The sequence below is a fragment of the Diplotaxodon limnothrissa genome, linkage group LG22 (assembly GCF_057381915.1).
Source record: "Diplotaxodon limnothrissa isolate DT_005_m linkage group LG22, D_limnothrissa_male_GT1.1, whole genome shotgun sequence".
NCBI classification, from domain to species: Eukaryota; Metazoa; Chordata; class Actinopteri; order Cichliformes; family Cichlidae; genus Diplotaxodon; species Diplotaxodon limnothrissa.
This window is the reverse complement of record NC_140616.1, coordinates 2,191,242-2,212,376: the sequence shown is the minus strand read 5'-3', so window position 1 is coordinate 2,212,376 and position 21,135 is coordinate 2,191,242. Positions and strand designations below refer to the sequence as shown.

The 21,135-nt window shown below is 41.6% G+C and overlaps 1 protein-coding gene across 1 annotated transcript in view; it reads right to left on the bottom strand.

Moving 5' to 3' along the window:
• LOC146609115 (CD209 antigen-like protein A) overlaps window positions 1–20,584 on the bottom strand; it is a 44,326-nt gene extending 23,742 nt beyond the window's left edge. The window contains exons 1-5 of the mRNA XM_085345792.1: window positions 20,440–20,584; window positions 19,321–19,431; window positions 18,342–18,473; window positions 18,093–18,232; window positions 17,726–17,838 (exon numbers count right to left, since the gene is read on the bottom strand). Coding sequence (XP_085201918.1) covers window positions 17,726–17,838; window positions 18,093–18,232; window positions 18,342–18,473; window positions 19,321–19,431; window positions 20,440–20,584 — 641 coding nt within the window. The remainder of the gene's footprint in view (window positions 1–17,725; window positions 17,839–18,092; window positions 18,233–18,341; window positions 18,474–19,320; window positions 19,432–20,439) is intronic.
• Between the last annotated feature and the right edge of the window lie 551 nt (window positions 20,585–21,135).

Sequence of the window (21,135 nt, the reverse complement as noted above, 5' to 3'; positions counted from 1 at the left end):
TTCATTTCTGTTTGCTGAAGTTTTAAAATCTTAAAGAAAATTGCTTTTAATCTTAAGATAATGCAGGAGTCCTGGCTCACATGTTGTTTTGATGTTAAACGTGTTGTTGTGACTTCTATGCATTGTTATTGTGATCTTGTCAACATGTTTAACTTACTGGGAATGTGATTATAGTTATGTATTAAAACATATACTACAAGTGTACCTGTTTGTGTGTGACACCAAATTCTTTTCTGCAACTCAAACCTCCAACATGTGGACTGAAGTGTTGTCCAGAGGCTGCAGCGGCTGTTTGTCAAATGGTCAGTAACTACCTCATTAAAATGATATACAAGACTTAATAAATGGGACCACAGACTGTCCATAAGAGATTGACAAAGCTCATGGTAAAGTGTCTTAAAACTGCACACCTGCCGCTCTCTGGTAGAAAGCTCCATGCCCTCCCGTGTTTTAAATACACCTTAGAACAGCACGCAGCAACACCACATATGTCCGGGTGGAGAGAGGTATGGGGACTTCACACCCCTGTTCTCTGTTTGCAGTCGGGGCGGGGGGCTGGGAGGAGGAGTTGGCTGTCTGCTTGGGGTCTGGGATGCTGGGCCTCCCTGCTGCTGCAGAGTTGGGGGTGGTCTGCTTGTCCCCAGACAGGGTGGATTGCCTGTCTGGGGATGATAGTACCTGGATAGTACCAGTACCCCTCATGTGGTATTGAGTATTTGGTGCACATGAGGGTGGGAATGCATGTTTGTGTCTGTGTGTGCCTGCTTGTCTATGTTTATGTGTCAGGTCAGGTCTTAGACTCCACCTCTCTGGGAAAATCTCAGGGCTCCCCAGGTGTGGGGGCCTATCTCCCCTCACCACACTCCCTGCTGGTGGCTGATGCCCTTGTCTGTCGGTGCATTGGTGGTTCTCAGTGTCGGGGTCTGGGTGCTCAGCTATGTACTGGCTTACTCCCGGTGGCTGCTTGGCGGGGCCTCAGGCCACTTCCAGGGGCCCTTCGGGGTCCGGGGCCCTCGGTACACTCTGGCACAGCTGGCACATCACCGCAGGCCCCTGTGGCTTTTCCACCATGGCTGCTGGGTGACCCCCCCTCACCAGCTGGGGCTTGCCTCAGCTCTTTCCAAGAGGGTGCCATGGCTGCCCCCCCCCCCAACATTTTGAATACAAGCACGCTCACGCACACAGGTGACACACACACCATCTTTTTAGGCTGCTGCCTCAGAGCATACGTACGCTGTCGGTCTTGCATGCTGCTCAGTAACATTCAATACTTATTATTAACTGTTACTTATAGTTATCTCGGTTGTTGCTCTGTGGTTGTTGGTCTCCCTACTGTGTTGTTCTCTTTTTGTTTCTTTTCTTTTTTTCCCTTCCAGCAGGTGATGCAGCAGATTCTTTTAGTGTCTTTAGTCACTTTACCTCCTCTGTTTTTCTTTCCCTCCCTTTCTTTCTTTCTCCTTTAACTTAAAATAAACTGAATAAATAATAATAAAGTGGGCCAATATGGCAAAGCCATAATGAGTGTTGGGAAGGTTACTTTTAAAATGTATTCCACTACAGATTACAGATTACGTGCCCCAAAATGTATTTTGTAATGTATTCCGTTACTCAATGAGAGTAACGTATTCTGAATACTTTGGATTACTTAATATATTATCATGCTTTTACAACTACATGAATGTACTATTGCTGTGCGATTTATTACTATTACTGAAGGCTGCTCGCCGTACCAATACCTACTAGATTTCCAAATATTATAAAATGAGTAACAGTAGGGTGGATATTTTATCTGTTAATAATCATGTGGAACTGCACATGATTATTTGCAGCTTGCAGATTGTTAATGCTATACATCAAGTTTAAATAGAGCATGTTAATACATGGGGATCCTGAAGGCTGCTCCAAAGATGATCAGATTATCTTTCAAATATTTGTTCAATTCAAATGAGTTCAAATTATATTTTTTTAGAAATCTACTACATCATGTATAATTTATTTTATGTCATGTGTAATTGATGACATAAAATAAATGTCATCAATTACAGTGTGATTAATATTTCCATTGCAAATATTAATCACACTTAAATTAAGAGGGGGTGGCAGTAAAAACTTCGGAGCTGTGATGCCATCACGTTCACTGCCGTTCCAATTGTAAAACGATCGTGCTGCGTTCTTGGGAGGTCCGGACTCCCGTGTGAACTTCGGACTAGTGAAAACCGGAGTGCGGACTCCTGTATACACGAGTATTTAGAAACAGCCTAACGGTCCGCAGTCTATGATCTAAACTCAGCTAACGCAAGTTAACAATGTTAGCTTGGTGATGAGTAGCCTTCATTAATAGTAATAAAAATCACACAGTAATAGTACATTGAAGATACTGAAGTTTTGACAATCCCATTTTTCTTATGAAATGGTGTCGGAATTTCCATTTCTGCCCGTGCACTGCTGGCTCTGGGTCCATTGTGTAACTGACGCCACCAACATTAACAGGACTCGGCATGTAGGATGAAGGACCCAAATGCAGGATCCAGAAACGGAAAGTTAAAGTGCAGCTTTTAGTGCAGGAAAAACTCTTCATGAATACAAGGAAACAAAACAAGAAACTCAAAGCACTACCTAAGAAACTGGGGAAACTAGAACACTAAACTATGAACAGAGAACTGGAAACCTATCATAACACAGAGGTGAAGACACAGCATGGTGAGGATACAACGCAACACTGACAGAGGGAAACACAAGGCTTAAATACGCTGAGAGATAATGAGGGAATGAGACACAGGAGGATAACACAGCTGGGAGTAATCAAACATGATGAGACCAAGGGAAAGCAAAACTAGAAACACTGACATGAGACGGGGGACTGTCAAAGTAAAACAGGAAGTACAACACAGAGACGCGGACTTGAGACCGGACTGACCAGGGAGACGGAGAGAACAAGGAGACAAGACATGAGATGACGGGGAACATGAAAAAGGCAAAATAACTGTGTGGCTGCACGTACAGCCACACAGTGGTATTATCCACCATGTTAGTGTAGAGCACATGTGTCAAAGTCAAGGCCCGCGGGCCACATCCAGCCCGGCGTACATTTATATCCGGCCCGCGAGATCATTTTATATAGATATACTATTATTGTTATGCATGGCCAGGTGATATGAGGCGCTAATAATATACAAACTACAGATAATGCCATACCCATAATGCAGCGCTGCAGCCTCCTTGCTGAACGCTAGGCTAACTGGGAACATTCCCGCGTCAATCAAGACAAACTTCTGTTATTGCGAAGCTCGCCGCTCACAATGGTGGAGAGAAAAGTTGATTCTGAAAGCCGAGCCTTTCAGCGCCAGTGGGTGCCTGAATATATGTTTACAGACATGCTGGTAAAGCCATGTGTCTTATTAGTGGAGCTAATGTGGCTATAATGAAGGAATTTAATTTAAGACGGCACTACGAGACAAAACGTCAGGATAAGCTGAAAAGTACAGACATGTATAGACAAGAAAAGTATAGACATGATGGACATTGACAGCAAAATCACAAAGTGAAGCTGTTGTGACAGCAAGTTTTATTGTAGCAGAGGAGCCAAATGAGCCCGGTACCGCTCTGAAGAGCTGCAGGATGAAGCTGTGCGACGTCTTGTGTCCAGACAAAACGCAGATTTTGGCAAATGTGAGCCTGAGCAGAAATACGATTGCTGATCGGGTTTGTGAGACAGCCACTGATTTAAGAACACAGTTGTGTGAAAGAAGCAAAAACTTTATTGCATACTCTCTTGCTGTGGATGAAAGGACAGACATGATGGACATTGCACGGCTGGCCAGCTTCATCCGTGGAGAGGAAATATTGAACATTAAATCGATGCACGGGACAACGACAGGGAAAGACATTTTTGAAAACGTATGTCAAAGTGTAACGACATGAAAGAGTAAAGATGCAGGAGGAGAACTGTACCGGTGAGTTAACAGCATATCACTGCATCACACACCAGGAAAGGCTGTGTGGTAAAGTCCTAAAAATGGAGCATGTAATGATCACCGTAACGCAAACCGTAAATTTTATCTGAGCTAAAAGTTTAAATCACCGTCAATTTCAGTCTTTTATGTGGGAAATAGATTCAGAGTTTGCTGACATTCCTTCATACAGAGGTCCGCTGTCTGCGTTGGGATAAAAATTCTCAACAGAGTTTTTGAGCTCAGCAAGGAAACCTGTCAGTTCATGGACATGTACGATGCGGTGAAAGCGTTTCAAGTGAAGCTGTCACAAATGCACCTGTGCAACCTGCCTCACTTTCCCTGTTGCCAAGTAATGTTGAACCAAGTCAGCGGACTTTGCTGAGCTGCACCTGTGCAGATTCAGATGGAGCTGCAGTGTAATGATGCACTCGGGGAAAGTACGACACTGAATGGTCGCACAGTTTATTAGTTCCACTCCTGCAGCAACGCCCAGCTCCGTCTACATGCGGCTCCAACCTTGTGTTTGCTTTCATTTATTTTTTCTGGGGTTTTGGCAGCATGTTCATATTTCTAACTTGCATAATTTTGACAGGATATATTTTTATGAAGAGCAACATATTTAAAGTTAAAGTTTATTTAATTTTTTAAGATTATTTAATCTGGAATAATATTCCTGTCTGTTTGTATTCATATTTATGTTTAAAAAACATGTTTTAGTGTGTTCAATAAATGTTTATCTTGTTTGGCCCGCGACCTAAAGTGTGCCTTGAGTTTTGGCCCCCTGTGCAATTGAGTTTGACACCCCTGGTGTAGAGGCTTGTACATTGCATTCACATTGTCTTTCTTTAAATATAAGAATTAATTTACAGGACAATAAATAACTGGTTTTGGTTTAGAATTATTTCACATATCCACATAACACTGCATTCTAAAATAAGTGCGCACATTTTAGTTTACACTGTTATGTATGATTTAATCTTCTGAGTTACCTTAGTTGCAGCTGCTAGGGTGGCTGTAGCTCAGGAGGTAGAGAAGGTCACCTACTGATCGGAAGGTTGGTGGTTTGATCCCTGGCTCTTCCAGCCTTGGGCGAGATGCTAACCCCAAGCTGCTCTCCGATGTATCCATCAAATATGTGTGAATGTGGTTAGACAGCACTAAGTTTAGAGAAAGTGCTTGTGAGAATGGGCGTGACAGGGTGAATGTGGCATGATGTATAGAGCGCTTTGAGTATAGAGCTCTGTCAGTGCGTCCCAGGGCGGCTGTGGCTGCAGTGTAGCTTGCCACTTTAACCTGTGCCAAAGTTTTCTTCGCTGCTCGGTTTATCACAATAACAGAAACCAAAATCCGAGGACTAATAATATAACAAGCAGAACCAAAACCGACGAATAACAATACTCAGGGAATACAACTTAAACAGACACAAAGCACTGGGTCTGTCATGGTCAGTGGCTCTGTGTCTGAGGTGTGTTTGGGATGCCCCGGTGGCCACACCCTCAGGTTGGGCCGTCACCATCGCACCTGCATCCCATTCCAGGGCCCTGTTTCAGGAAGCCGGTTTGGAAAACTCAGAGTGAAAAACGACACTCACGGTTGAGTAACCCCGAACTGTCCAACTCGGAATATTCCGTTTCAGAAAGGCTGATAACAATTAGTTCAGTCAACGCGGAGTTGCTTTAACCCCAAGTGAAGCGCGCGGACGAGGATACATAAAGCCCTGATAAGCGGAGCACAGATTAAGCGAGTCACCATGGAGACGGAGGGAAAGAAGGCGCGGTCAATGTATTTCACAGCGCTTGAGGCCGAAATTCTGATGGCAGCATATGCCGATAACATGCAAATTCCGCGGAAAAAAGTAACACAGCCACAGCTGCAAAAGCATGCATGGCAAAACATAGCCGACAGAGTCAATGCGTGAGTGTTAATTTAAACATTGATCGAGGGATTTCCACCCATTTAACACGTTATTTTATCATATGTTATTTTATTTGTTATTTTATACATTTTATTTTGTGATGTGATGTGAGCGCAGGTGCAACCCAACAGGCCCCAAACGTTCCTGGCAGCAAGTAAAAATGAAATATAAAAATATAGTCCAAACAGGTAAGGTGTAATTGTATTATGAGCCATAGTGCTTGGTCTGTTTGTCCCATGTAAATCAATTGCAGTTAGAGGCTACATTAATTTTCTTTCTGTAAGCACTTATTGAAATTATCTGAGCACATTACAAGTACATATTTGCTTACTCTGTATGCTCAAATGTGACCCGTTATAGCCAACAGAAAAAAGCGGAGGCCCGAAAAACAGGTGGGGGTCCTCCACCACCACCACTCACAGAGGCTGAGCAGTTGGCCCTCAGCCAAAACAGTGGGCGCCCTGTGGCTGAAGGCATCTCTGCGGGGACATCCTCTGAGGCAATAACCCCGCAAGACACAAGTGCCTACATAAGGGGTAAATTCAAAATAATACATGATGTGCATACATCCTTTCTTCACAGTCACCTTTGCAGTGCGACACATTCATTTGATAAACTCTTTACCATAATGGATTATTTTGTAGTGAAGTTATTTTCCGACTGATTTTGCCTTCCCTCAGCCTTGGTTGTCTTTGAGAGCATAATGACAATGAAGTGTAAGGTGCTTGGTATGTTTGTTAATTGCCATTTGGTCCCTTGTAAGTTATAAGTGACCTGTATAAACCTCATATTCTATCAGTTGATGGTGGTGGTGTACTGCATCTGGTGCAGCCTCCTGTTGAGCCAGACCAACATGCAGTTGTGAGTAATACTCCACAGATTATATGAGTTTACAGTAGAACAGCAATGTTGTTTATTTCTTTACTACAGGAAAATAATGAAGAAACATTGACAGCTGTTACAGAGGAGGAAGCAACAGAGACACTTTATGAGGTTTACATCTTTTAATACTTTGTGTACAGGAAACACAGGCGACCAATAAAGCCAGTTGAACAAAAAAATCTGTTTATTCTTCTTTCAACATGTTGAGGTGATGGGTCAAAAGAAATGATTGTGACATATGGTGTCTCTGACTGCTCTTCCATCTTGTATGTCCGTGGGAGGGTCAGGATGTTCATGGTTTGGATCACTGCTGATGTTTGGTTCAGAAGGACAGTGTTCTCCTCTAATTGTGGCAATGTTGTGAAGAATCACACATGCCACAATAATGTCACATGCCCTTTCTGGGGTGACCCTGAGTCTTTGCAGGCACTGGAACCGGGCCTTAAGCATTCCGATAGTCATTTCAATTCTGGCTCTTGTCCTGCAATTAGCCAGATTATATCGCTGCTGTGGGCCCGGTTCAGGGTCAGGGTAAGGGGTAAGCAAATAGGGTAAACATGGATACCCCCTATCACCAAGCAAGTAGCCAGTGAACTCTCCTAAGACAGAAGGATACACTTCAGTTCAAATGTCCCTGAAGCAATTGGTCTTTATATATTTTAAAGTATTCTCAACTCACCATGTCCAAATTTTGTGCTCAGTGTACATTCACGGAATATTTGTGAGTCATGGACAGAGCCTGGCCACTTGGCTTCCACATTTGTGATAATGTTGGCAGCATCACATATGATCTTCACAGTGCAGAGAACACAAATTAGCATCCATTACTATAATGAAATAATTTGTTAGTTTGACATGCTACAGGGAACTATGTACCTGTACATTAATGCTGTGGAAAGACTTCCTGTTCACATAGTCTCCTTCATTTACTGAAGGAGCAATGATTGGAATGTGAGTGCCATCTGTACAGCCAATCACGCCTGGGAACCCTGAAAATAAATGTGCAATTTAAGTAGTAGTCCAAGTATCACCACATCATAAATTAAGTTTTGTTCATCCTGATACCTGCAATTTTGTGGCATCCCTCTTTGATAAATCTTGTGGGTCTGTGACCGGGGAACACCACAGACGAGTACAGGAGACGTTTCAGTGCAACTGTAACATTCCTGACTGCCCGACAGACGGTAGCCTTGGAAACGTGCTCAGCGTCACCAATATTATACAGAAAGCTCCCGTTTGCAAGAAACCGAAGTGCAATACAAATAATATGCAATGAACTGAGAGCATGTCCGCGATGTGTCACATGCGTAATATATGGCCTGAGGATGTTATCCAAATAAATTATAGATTGTGCTGAGAAACGGTAACGTTCGCACAGAAAATCATCAGGAAATGATAAAATGTCCAAACGCGCTCTGATCACTCTCTCCCGGCGGAGAGCTCTGCGGAGAATTTGGGCTTCACGATCTACTGGCTCTTCAAGGAAGTGGCACGCCATGTCCGACACTTCCTACTGTCAGGTTTCCGACAAAGGGGCGGAGACAGTCAGGGTTAGTTGTAGTAAACCTGCTAGGGGGCAGGTTAGCTTCACGGAGTGTGTCGTCATAGTGACTCACTCAGGCTGCAGCTGAACTCGCTTTGTGAAACCGAAAACCCAGAGTTTTCGTTAACTCAGGGTATACTTACTCAGTTTTTCCACTAAACCGGCTTCCTGAAACAGGGCCCAGGTGATTACCAGGAGGATTATTTAACACTGCACAGATGGCTGCACCACGCCAGCCCGTTAGTCACCCCTCAGAGGTAACTGGGCTCCCCCGCCTTATGTATTGTGTTTGCTTTTGGATCCCACTTGTGTGCATGAACTGCGGTTCATGACAGGGTCATCGAGGACCATGACAAATTCGGTCTGCAGATAATCGGAGTGTGCTCTGACTGTATTTCATGTTGAAAATGTTTACACGTTGAAATGTAGTGATTAAATGTTTAATTGTCGATAGAAAATGACAAAAATCAGTTGCAGTGGATATAAAATGTGTCTTTTCTGTTTGACTGATATTTGGATCTTCAGTTGATTAATTCAATGTAAAAATTAAATGCAACATTTTTTTGGATTCCAGGTTCGTCATCATAGAAGTAAAATTTAAGTTGCCTAAATGAGAAGTGAACAACCCTGAACAGAAAAACACCTTTTCTCTTCTTTTTATTTTTTTATTATTTTTTTTTAAGATAAATTATAAATAATAGTCCACAATGACGCACAGTCGTCAGACCACTACATTCAAGTAGAGGCTCAGTCTTTACCTGTTTCTATGGTGATTATATTTATGACGTATTTCTTTAACCCTTTAAGTCCTACCATAGAGCCACGTCCGCCAGAGCTTATCTTTACATTTTCACAAGCTGTGGAGCCATTTTTGGGAGCATTTCAAGTTGCTATACATCAATACAACCATTATAGCCCAAATTTTAATAATATGTTTGCATTAAGTCCATAGTAACTACATAAATTGGAAAAAAGTGCAATAAACTACAAAATTATTTATTTATTTATTTTTTTACATATATTTCTGGTTGGAGAAATTTATTCGGTTCATCCCTCAAAAGTGTAAATACAAAAATGTAGCACAAACAGTTTCCAACCACAGGAAATTTATTTTGAGTGTCTTCATAGTTTGAATTAGTTGTATAAAGTGCTTTGAGTGCTCAGAGTAGAAAAGTGCTATATAAGAACCAGACCATTAACTTTACCTTGTTTTATTTTGCATTGTTGCCTTACAGCAAGAACATATAGAGTTTAAATCCATCAACTGGCTGAGGCCTTTCTGTGTGCAGAGTGTTCTCCCCGTGTATATAGAATGTGGGGTCTTTCCGGATACTTGGGCTTCCTCCCACAGCCCAAAGACATGCAGTTAGTGGGGTTTGGTTAACTGAGTATTCTAAATTGCCCATACACATGAATGTGCTTGCAAGTGATTTTCAGTCTGTGTCAGCCCTGCTATAGTATGGCGACCAAATGCTGCCTACAGGCTTCAGGTACAAGTTCATAAGCTTTTTGTAAACTAAACAGTCCTCTGTCAACAGACCAGAACAAGCTTCATGAGTCTTATCTGTCAACGTACACAGCAACATTACACAATACACATCCTGAGGCCAGTGCAGCGAAGTCGCCATGCATTCAAATGCAATGAAGAAACTATGAACACTTGATTCAGAAAAAACTAGAACAAGGTGAATGTCATTGCCCACAAACAAGCTCCTAAACACCTGTGCACCAACAGGTGTAGGCCAAGAGCTCATCAGCTCTATCTGATGCAACGTGATAGCTGTTCCATCCTCCTGAACTGGAACTCCCTCTCTCTTTCCTCCTTCACCAACTGACGGCGTGCCAGACACATTCTAAGCTTTTCATCCATTTTAGAATTGGAGAAGGGTCAGCAAATACACAAGCAGAGACAAACGTCAGTAGAGCTAGCAGGCTACAGTTGTCTTGTCCCACCTAATTAAGGCACCACTACACCTCTCTGTCACAGGCTAGCCAACAATTAAACAGCTTAATGGTTAACCGAACACCACAACATCTTTCGTTGACTGACTTACCTGTTGTGCCATTCTCCAAAGTTGATTCTGTTCATCTGGACGTAGCATTTTCAGTGACGTTTTGTCACTCATCCAAGTGACTTCTTCAGTCCAACTGTCTTTGCACTGCCTTCCAGGGAGTGGAGAGGTCCTATGGTGTGGTTGTTGTTGCTGCAGTTTGGAGATGTGGGAGCTGTGGCGAGGTAGGCCGCAGAAGTGCATTTATCTTTGTTGTTTGTTCTTTCTTTCACCTAGACACACAACACTGGGTTGTGACCTTTTTTTGTTCTTATTGAAAAAGCGCCATTGCCATCTCTTTGTGTTAAACTGCTAATTAAAAAAACCTATTATTTACCATGCTGCTCTGTTTGGTGTCCTTTTCTTTTATTCCCTGCTCCCCACATCTTCCCCTAGACCTTATTTGTGGGTATGTATCAGCATTCATTAAAATGTAACTCTTACGTCAAGTTAAACCTAAATCCCAAGTATTTCAAAACAATTCAGCAAAATTTTCCTGATGGCAGTTGTTAATTTTTTTTTAATTCCACATAAAATTATTCTGAGCTGAGTCTCTTTAATTTAACTTCATTTTATTTATATAGTGCCAAATCAAGTGAGTTGATATAATGAAATATTATTCCCATCGATCCCCTTTCTCTTATCCTTGTCAGGGTCACGGGTGGGGGGCTATCCCAGCTGTCTTAGGGCGAGAAGCAGGGTACATCCTGGACAGGCCACAGAGCTAACACATAGAGACAGATAACCAATCACAATCACACCTATGGGAAATTTAGAGTTTCCAGTTAACCTAACCCTACTAACTGCATGTCTTGTGGGAGTAAGCCGGAGTGAACCCACGCAAACACAGGGAGAACTGAACTCTTGCTGTGAGGCAACAGTGCTAACCACCATGCCACTGTGCTGCCCTGCTTATTTCATTTCAGACAATTTAGTCCAAAACATTAATAAAGTATTTTGAGTATTTTGAGCTGAATAGTCATCAAAGATCAATGGTCAAAGGTACAGGATGTGACACTATTTGCCAGCTATAGGTCAATATTTAATGCAGCAACAGAGATCTGTCTTCACAGCCAAAAAAGCAAATAACTTCACAAAATACATACAGCTCTGAATGCTATCGTGTGTAGGCACAATAGACATCTTTGATAAGCAAAACAAAATGTAAATGTGGAAATCACAATTAACCTCCTAAGACCTGAACTCTTCCACAGCAGCATTTTTAATTTCTCTTTGATATTTGGGCTGATTGGGGCCCGATAAATGTAAAAACAAAGAATTACCAGATTTGTTTTTATGAAAAATCAGAGCCACATATGAAGATATTCGTTTAAAATTTTGATAGAACAGTAGCAGAATAATGTCCTTGTAAATGGAAATCAGGCCCTTGAAGAGTAAAATTGAGTATTTTGGTCTAAATAACCCAAAATGTCATGTCCACATATGTGGACGCCAGGTCCTAGGAGGTTCAAGTTATAAATAAAAAGTCAATAATTCTGCATTCTTCATTTTCCATGGACATAATGACCTGAGTTTGTTTCTTATGAGACATGAAAATTTCAGAGATACACACATGGAGAGGCTTTCTGTAACCATAGTTACTCTCTCAAGTGCCAGTGAATGGGCTGTCTGTAGCTCCGGGAGCAGAAAAGGAAAGGACAATGCTGCTCTTAAACCCTGAGTGTGCCCTGAGCAACATGCATGCTTTCATGTTTACAGCATAATAGATTTGTGGCCATTTCTCACTATCCTGTGCTATCTGAAGAGCCTAATTTAAACAATGAGTTTGATTTGAAGTTATATGAGGAAAAGGAGAGTGTAACCATCTCATGTCCTCTCCTGCAGCAGCAGCAAGACAAAATTCCTTCTCCTCCTCCTCATCTCCCCTTGCTTCTTGCCTTTTTCATTTTTCTTTTAAACAAAGCATAACACCATTGCTGAAATCCTTAATTTATTTAGCCACCACCAGATCAACCTGTTTTGCAACACAGGCCACTCATTAGATTTGACCCTGGGACCTGACAAACTGATGCGAGAATGTGGTTTCAGGTTAATCTCGTTCAGGGCTCGCAAAATCGCTAGCCCGACGTCCTGGGGCTAGCGATCTTTCCAGTCGGGCTACCAAAATCTATCTCTGCCCTGCCTGTCGGGCTATTGTAGGAAGGAAAAATATATGTCAATGCTTTTGCATTCTTTCAGAAATGTAGCTGGGTAATTATGTCATTGGCATCGGTGAGCCACTGTCAATATGTGACATATTGAAATCGCGTTTGAATTTGCGCTTGTTTTTTTGCTTTCACTTTGCAATCGTGCGAACTGTGTATAGAGAGCGACAGCACTGATCTGTGAGTGATGATAATTTGTGCACCAATTCCTCTGACATCGTCTTATTAATCGTTAGCTTACTATGCAAACATGACAAGTGAAATCTCCCGCAGCTTAAACATGTGAGAGGTTGATCGCGCAGAGAATCGCTCAGCTTATGTGAGTGCGTGTGTGTGTAAAAGCAGCAGCATATATATTTTAGTTCTGCTGAGCCAAATAAGACAGGTCAGGGTGAAGAAGTGACAGCCAAAGAAAAGCAAAAAGAAAGTGCAGCTTTATGGTTTCATGGACAAAATAATTTCTGTGGCTGCAATATGACGAGCTAAATAACCAGGGCTGCACACAAGTGGTCCGCAGGTGCGCATTCGCTGTCAAAAAAAAAAAAAAAACGTGCACAAGATATGAAGTTGCAACGCGTGTTTGCATACATAAGATTTTCTGGAGGAGGACAGACATTTGTTTAAAACTCTTAAAGATGTCGAAGAAGCTCCTTTAAGCAATTACTGTGATGTTCCTCCACCTCCAAACAAATGTCAGAAGGAGTCCGAACCACAAAAGAAGCGCGTATTCTCAGAAAAGTAGTTGCAGGAGGTGAGCTGGCTTCAAACAAATGATGAACGCACAGAGATGTGGTGCGGAATGTGCCGTGAAAATCCCACGCTAGCGGACAAAAACAGCCTTTTATATGGACGCAAACGCGCGTTGCAACTTCTTATCTGGTGCGTCTTTTATTTTGACAGCGAATGCGCACATGCGCACAGTGAACTACCACTGGCAAAATTTAGCAGTCTTTGCAAACTTCAAAAAGCAAACGGCCTCAATCTTGGTTCCACTTGTCTCTTACCCGTGACTTCAGTGGAAATTTCAAATTCAGGATCTGACACAGACTGATTCATGTCCTACACAGTTCTTACAAGTTCATAGAAATTTCTGTTCAATCAGAACCAAGTATTTGAGTTGATGATTGTTTTTATACAATGTTCTAATTTTGTTTTTCAACAATTTTTTGATTAATGTTTTGTTTCCTTTACAATATTATACTTTAATGTATAATATTGTAAAGGAAACAAAACAGGAAACAAAACATCAATCAAAAAATTGCTCGCTTTTTTATTCGGGCTACTTAAATTTATTTTGGGCTACCAAAAACTGAAGAGTCCCTGCCCGAAGGGCTACCAGGGATTTTGAAATTTTGAGAGCCCTGTCGTTGAAATGACGTTAACGCCACAACACGGCAAATCTCCGTTAACGAGCTGCCCCTGATCGCCCCGTGCATGGGGCTGGAGGGCCAACACGTTAACGAGCTAACTGCGCTAACACACTAGTTCCCACCCATGTAATTGAGCACTGCGTGGCACATCCAACATACTGTTTTACTTTAGTCCATGACTCGCTTACCTTCAGGGTCATACGTCACATGAAAACCAAAATAATTCCAAACGCCAGATCTGAATGAGGGTGGGGGAGGTTCAGTTTGCCATGTTGCAAGGCGAGCTTAACTTCTGTCTCGCTAGCTTGCCCTGCGCTCTTCCTTCTGACGATGCTGTCTGTGTTGAGCGCTCAGTGGATCTGTGCTTGACAGTGCAGCCTAGGCGGAGTAGTCGAACACAGATTCACTGAGCGCTCAACACAGACAGCATCGTCAGAAGGAAAGTTGATAAAATAAATTACAAATTTTGTATTGTTCGATACATATGCGTACCGAACCGAAAGCACTGTATCAAATGGTTCGATATCGATACGATTAAAATTAATTAATTAAAATTAATTAATTAATTTTAATTAATTAATTAATTTTAATTAATTAAAATTAATTAATTAATTAATTAATTAATTTTAATTAATTAATGAAAGATTTACTTTATTACTGACAAATTTTAAATTATTTAATGATGCGATCGTGGCTCAAGAGTTGGGAGTTCGCCTTGTAGTCGGAAGGTTGCTGGTTCGAGCACCGGCTCCGACAGTCTCGGTCGTTGTGTCCTTGGGCAAGACACTTCACCCGTTGCCTACTGGTGGTGGTCAGAGGGCCCGGTGGCGCCAGTGTCCGGCAGCCTCGCCTCTGTCAGTGCGCCCCAGGGTGGCTGTGGCTACAATGTAGCTGCCATCACCAGTGTGTGGATGTGTGTGTGAATGGGTGGATGACTGGATATGTAAAGCGCTTTGGGGTCCTTAGGGACTAGTAAAGCGCTATATAAATACAGGCCATTTACCATTTACCATATTTATCTAAATCATTTTGTCACTCCTGGCCCTCCAGAATACTAAGGTGAAGTTCAGCCTTCACTTTATATTGGAAAAATGTGGTACAATTATCTCTGTCAATGTGCGCTGTGTGGCAGGCAGAGTAGGATCGAAATCCAGGACTCAGAAACCAGGGAGGTAAATAAAAAAAGCTTTGGAAAAAAAAAAGATGTCCCCAGTTTTTCTTTTTTCCATTGGCCCCAATCCTCTCTCATAAGAATGTATACGTGCACTGGGACAACCTGGTGCTGTGTTTTTGGTGCTTATTTTCATATGTTACTGTTGCGGTAATTCACTGTCTCGGTAGTGCTACAGAATTTGAATTTGAATTTGAAAATTTGAATTTGAATAGGAGTGACTACAAAGGGAATGTTTTTCAGTATAAAAAGAAGAAAAAAATCAGCAGTTTTACAAAACGTTTTGTTTTGTTTAAGTGTGTGATATATACAGTACATTAAATTACAAAATGCAAAGTGTGAATTAACATGAGAATGGGAATGAATCAACTTATTGGCAGAAATTTGAACCAAAATCTCATTGCAGTTTTACAGCAGCTGAATAAAGTGTGGGTGTTCACCCATATGGTAGCAAACAAAAATATTAATGATGTATTGTAAAAACAAACAATACAAGATTGATCTCTGTGCAGACTAGAAGCTGTCTAACTGTACCATCTTGTGGTGCAAAATGGTATTAAGCATGAACTGGCATTAGCTGTTTAGGGAATTCTAATTCTATGCCTTAAAAATAACATCTGAGCTGATTCCCTTATATTCTGTTAAATGTTTTAACCGGCAGCGCCATGTGAGGACATTGATTTGTGAGCTCTGCCCTTGAACCCTTGGATTTACCATATAATTCTTAGAAAATTACGTGATATTACTTCACATATGAGAGCAACAACATATTAGAAAAGAACCATCCCAGTCTATGGACAACATGCCCAAAAAAATTCAAGCCAACAAGATGGAGCAGGACACAAGAGCTAGTTGCTGGCCCAGCTAGCCTAGCATGCCCAAATGCCACGGAGACAACTGCGGGCGAGCAGCAGGCAATCCTGAAGGAGCTGCAATGAATGAAGCAAGAATTGCTGGAGAAAATAGATGAAAAGGCTGCAGAGACCCAAACAGAGCTGCATAACGTCGTTGAGACACTCAATAAAAGATTGGATAAGGTTGAAAACCACACATCTGAGTTGGAAAAGGGAGTCACTGCTAATTCCGACTCTATGGAATCGACATTTCCAGCCTGAAAAAAAGAGCTTGCCCTGCTGAAGGCCTGGTGCGAGGATTTGGAGGCTAGGTCACAGCGCTGCAACGGCCGCGTTATGGTGGTAAAGGAGGGATGAGAGCAGGGGAAACACCCATCTGAATATGCGTCGGAAATGCTGAAAAATGCTCTTGGTCTAGAAAAAGTGCCGACTCTAGAATAGGCGCATTGGACCCTCTGCACCAAGCCAACTCAAGATGACCAGCCACCCGCGCATTTGTAGTGAAATGTCATTAGTTCACAGAAAAGGAAATATTTCTCAGAAAGGCAGCCGAGGCTGGGGTGATAACAACTGTAGATGGTGATTGTATTCGCGTACTGCCGGACTTCACCCAAGCTGTGAATAAACAGCGTGCCACCTTTACTGAGGTGAGGAATCTACTTCACAGTTGCAACGGAGTCCACTGGGGTATCCAGCGACGCTGAGGATTACTACCGCGGACGGACAAGAAATGACCTTTAAAGACCCAAAACGTGCGCTTAATATATGTCCAGGGCCAGGACTCGCTCTCCCTTTTTTTTTTCCTGCACTGACAATACATAGTTTGGGATAACTATGAATGGCCGAAACAGGTACAAGATAATAACAACAATTAAACTCTACAGAGTCCCATTTATGCTTGGGATATGTGTTGTTATATCACTTGTTGCCAGTTATTTATTCCAAAGTTCGGTCTAATACTCTGCGTTTTGGTTTGGGTGTGGACTGGGTGTAAGCACTTAAGCATTTAAATAGTCTGAAAAATGAGAAGATGGACTGGGATCACTGGAAGGATAGCAGTCTCCTTTTGAGACCGGTTTCATTTTGTTTTGTTACTGTTGTTGTTGATGCTACTATTGTTATAGTTATCAGTGCCTTGCTTCTCTATGTTCATTGTACATCCCCCCCCCCCCTTTTTTTTTTTTTGTTTCACCTATCATCCAAAAGGTGGACGAGGTGAAACGTCTTCAAGCAACTTAAACAAGTCCAGAAGCTTTTCTTTCCAAGGTCCTTAGATAACACATGTAATCAATATATGATGCAGAATGAACAAGTAAAGACTGTAAGCTGAGTCTGAGGCTCATGCAGGACATTTCATAGTGAGGTGTCTTTGGTTGGATTATTCAAACATTTACATCAAAGCACCAAACTCATTTCTCACAGATGAAGGTCTTCGAGCTGTAACCAACATAATGTTCAACTGCCTGTTTCAAGTTCCCTTTATCATCACAGCAGACTCCATAGGAATCATAACTCGTACTCTGCTGTGCTGGTGCCCACAACCTGTCAGAGAAATAAAATATGATATTAAGCTGGAGTAAACTTTTTTCAATCCTGATTCCTTCAAACTGACTTGTTGTAACTGAACGTCATCACAGACTGCAGATGAAGAGAGTTCAAGCACAGCTGTTCATTCAAAGGAGGATTTCTGCTTTTCTTTGCATTCAGTTTGTGGGGCTGTTGGAAAATAGCTCAACTCATGTATTGCTGATCTATCTTCCAAAACATCAGTGTTTCACTTCTAAATAATAACTCTGGAATAGAAACAAACTAATGTCTCACGTTTCTGTCAGCGCTGATCCGTCCACCCATTCCCATTTATATCCTCCTGATGTCTGTTTGCCTGTCAGACCAGTCCAGGACTCTCCTCTCATGTTCAGTTCATTGATAAATTCCTTTTTGAGTAGAGACACAAATATTGTCTCCAGTCATAATTCAGTACTTCTGTTGTAGTGACATCATCTTGTGAATATGTCTGAAGGAAGAATAACTGTGATGAAACTTTTCTTCCATTGTGCAGAAATCAGAGAGAAATTCATCAGAGTGGAGACAGGAAGCAGGTCACAGACTGACAGCAGGTCAAAGACACAAGTAACAGATGACTGTCAGCTCCATCAAAGATCACACAGACATGAACAAACACACCCACCTGTTCCTCTTTGCTGTTTATCATCACCAGATCAGCTCCTTTATCCTGACAGGCTCTCCTGCTCTCTTGCCAGTGCTTTGCCTCAGTGGATTTAAAGTAACAGCTGCTTCCAAATCTTGTCCATCGATCGGGACACTTCTCTTAATGTCAAACACATGTTTTAAATACAGTTTCTACTCAGTGCTGAAAGTTACAGCCTTTACTTGACTCACAGAGATGTTTTCATATCGTGATTCAAAGGTGTTTTACCTTCCATCTTTTCTTTGAGCTGCTTGACCTCTTCCTGTAGCTGACCCGAGTGATTAGCCAGAAGGCTGAAGTTGTTGCTCAGTTCATTGTTTCTGTTCTGCAGCTGCTCTTTGTCCAAAGTGACTAAAATATCTAGTTGAAGAGCAACAAAACTGATTTAAAACTAAATAATATCATCGACGGAAGTTTTTCATTTTCCTTTCAAATAAATGAAACAAACATTAGCTTGTTAGCTCCCTAATTATCTCAAGTGAACTAACTAGCCAGCATAATGATAACAGACCGCCACTGTCTAACATAGTGTGACTGCACCTGTAGCATTCTTCAGCAGATTCTGCTGCCTGTCTGCTTTGTTGATATAATCACAGAATCACCGTGTTGAGTGTTGTAGGTGGGGAAGAAATCAGCCCAGATGTTTGTTAATTTATAATGTGTTTTTTATCAAAAACGCTTCCCCAGCGCCCATCTGCTGTTGCTTGTTCTGACACTGTCAGAGAAACTCTCTCCTGCTCGCTCTTCCTGTCCCTGTCAGCTACTCCAACCCTTTTCTTCTGTTCGAGCCATTGAAAGCTACTGAAATAGGGAAGCTGTGGTTAGAATGATGGTAGCTGCAGTGTTGGCCAGCCTTCCCTGCCCCTGAGCACACTGCACTACCCCTCCCCTGCAGCAAGGAAGACTGTGAGAGTGTGGTCCCGTTAGAAAGCAGTGTGGATGATTTTTTTGTTTTTCCTGTTGTAGCCTAACTTCATAAAGGGAATAGATGTTAAAAACAAATAAACGTTACATATGTTTCTGCACTATGTATTCAAAGCCCAATAAAAGATCATATCCTACCAGAGGAAACACAGGAGGAGAATAAGAACTGGACAAAAGCAGGTCTAAATTTCAAATAGTTTCATGTAGAGATGTCAAATGTAAATAATAATAATTTAAATTATAATAATAATTTTTAATACATGTTGGAATTAAATGTCCTCACAGCGTGTCGTGATTGCAGCCAGCATCAGAAGATACAGCACTCCCAGGTTTACTTCAAAAACTCTGAGCCAGCTTCTTGTTGAAGCTGGAACGTTCTTCTGGAAGTGTTCATCTATGCAGAAAATACACAACGAGTCCACTGATGAGGCACTAAAGACACTTTGGAATTCATTTTTCTTTACATTTAGTTAATTTCCTTTGTAGGAATGTTAAATCGAGTGGTTCTTGCACATCACAAAATGTGTTTTTCTAATGTGGCTGGCAATGTTGAGACATGACTACATTTTAGACACATTTGTGGTCAGCAGCAAAATATATTTTGACCAACAGAAATCAGAAAACTGATATCTTTTTAGCGTGTTTCAGCTGCTGTTGGACAGGTGTGTTTGATTTCTCTTGAAATACTTCAGAAGACAATGTTTCCATGGGAACAGGATACCTAGCAGTCCTGATGTAACAGTTATTAGCTTTATCATATGCACACATGAGTGACGTACAAATGTAATACTAAGGAACAACCATGAACTGTAGAAACATTAAGGGCTGATGAGTTAAATGAGTTCTATTGGTTACTCTGTTCTTTAGTACAGTTAAACTCTACAGTTTAAACTACACTTAAACACTTTTGAGTTAAAAGCTTTTTCATCTGTTTGTGTTTCTCCTAATCACATATACTGCATTTTGATAGAGCTGACTTAACAAAGAATTTGTTTAGATATCCATCTGTTCCTTGTCGGACCACAGAACAGAAATACTGATTTAAACGCTTTGCATTAACTAACGGGTTAAAAGAGCTGTGCTGCTCCTATTGGCTGCTTCTCTCTGCCACTCACAGACCTCTTCCTGAAAGCAGAGCAGCAGCTGAACCAGTTTGACTTGAAGCCACAGACACTGAAACAGTCAGACGGTTAGAAACGGAGCTCCTAACTGGGAGTAAACAGGCCCAGTGCAACAAATGATCTGTGTGCCAGTTTGGACTGGAAACATATTCTGGGCACATGTGACACGAACACTAATATGTCTTAAAGTGGTCGGATATCAGAGCTTTAAAAGACACTGAACAACACTTTCATCACCAACATTTTCTTTGGTTTGGTCACTTTGATGATTTCCTGCTTACCAGCTTCTTGTAGGCCAACGTCAGGGTGCTGCTCTCCATCATCTAACACCTCCACCTCACTCTGCTCTCTCACTCCTCCATCCTCTTGGGACCCTCTGCTGTATTTCACCCTGAAATCTTCAACACTTTGAATTTCTGTAGACATTTTGAGCTGAAAGATCTTTGAGCAGCTTCACCGTCTGTCTGTGTCTTTAAGTCCGACAGCTTTGAAATGAAAATATTGAGGAAGTAAAACCAGACGAGAGTCACTTTTCATCTGACACGTCATGATACATGTAAGAGTCAGTTATGAAGCACTGCAAACAACATCCTGCAAGACCTCCAGTTCCATTATATAAATTAAAAATGCTGAAATTCCATTAATACAGTAATTAAATCATTAAAAATGATAAATGACAGAAACTTGCAGTAGCTTAAATACATTTGTGGATTTCAGTGGGATCGGGAAACCATTTAGTGCTCATTAAAATACCTCCAACAACTTGTTTTTAATATTTGCTGCTTATCATATCACAAACATACAGGTTTAACACAGCAGCTGCAGTATGTTTGTAATAACACGGCTTTGTTAGACGCTGCCTTCTACAAACTGTAAGCACATCGAAGCAGCAGAGAGAAGAAGTGTTTGTGACACAGGAAATATGTCAGAGTGAACTATTTATTCATCTTTATTTTTACCAGCACAGAAACTAACAG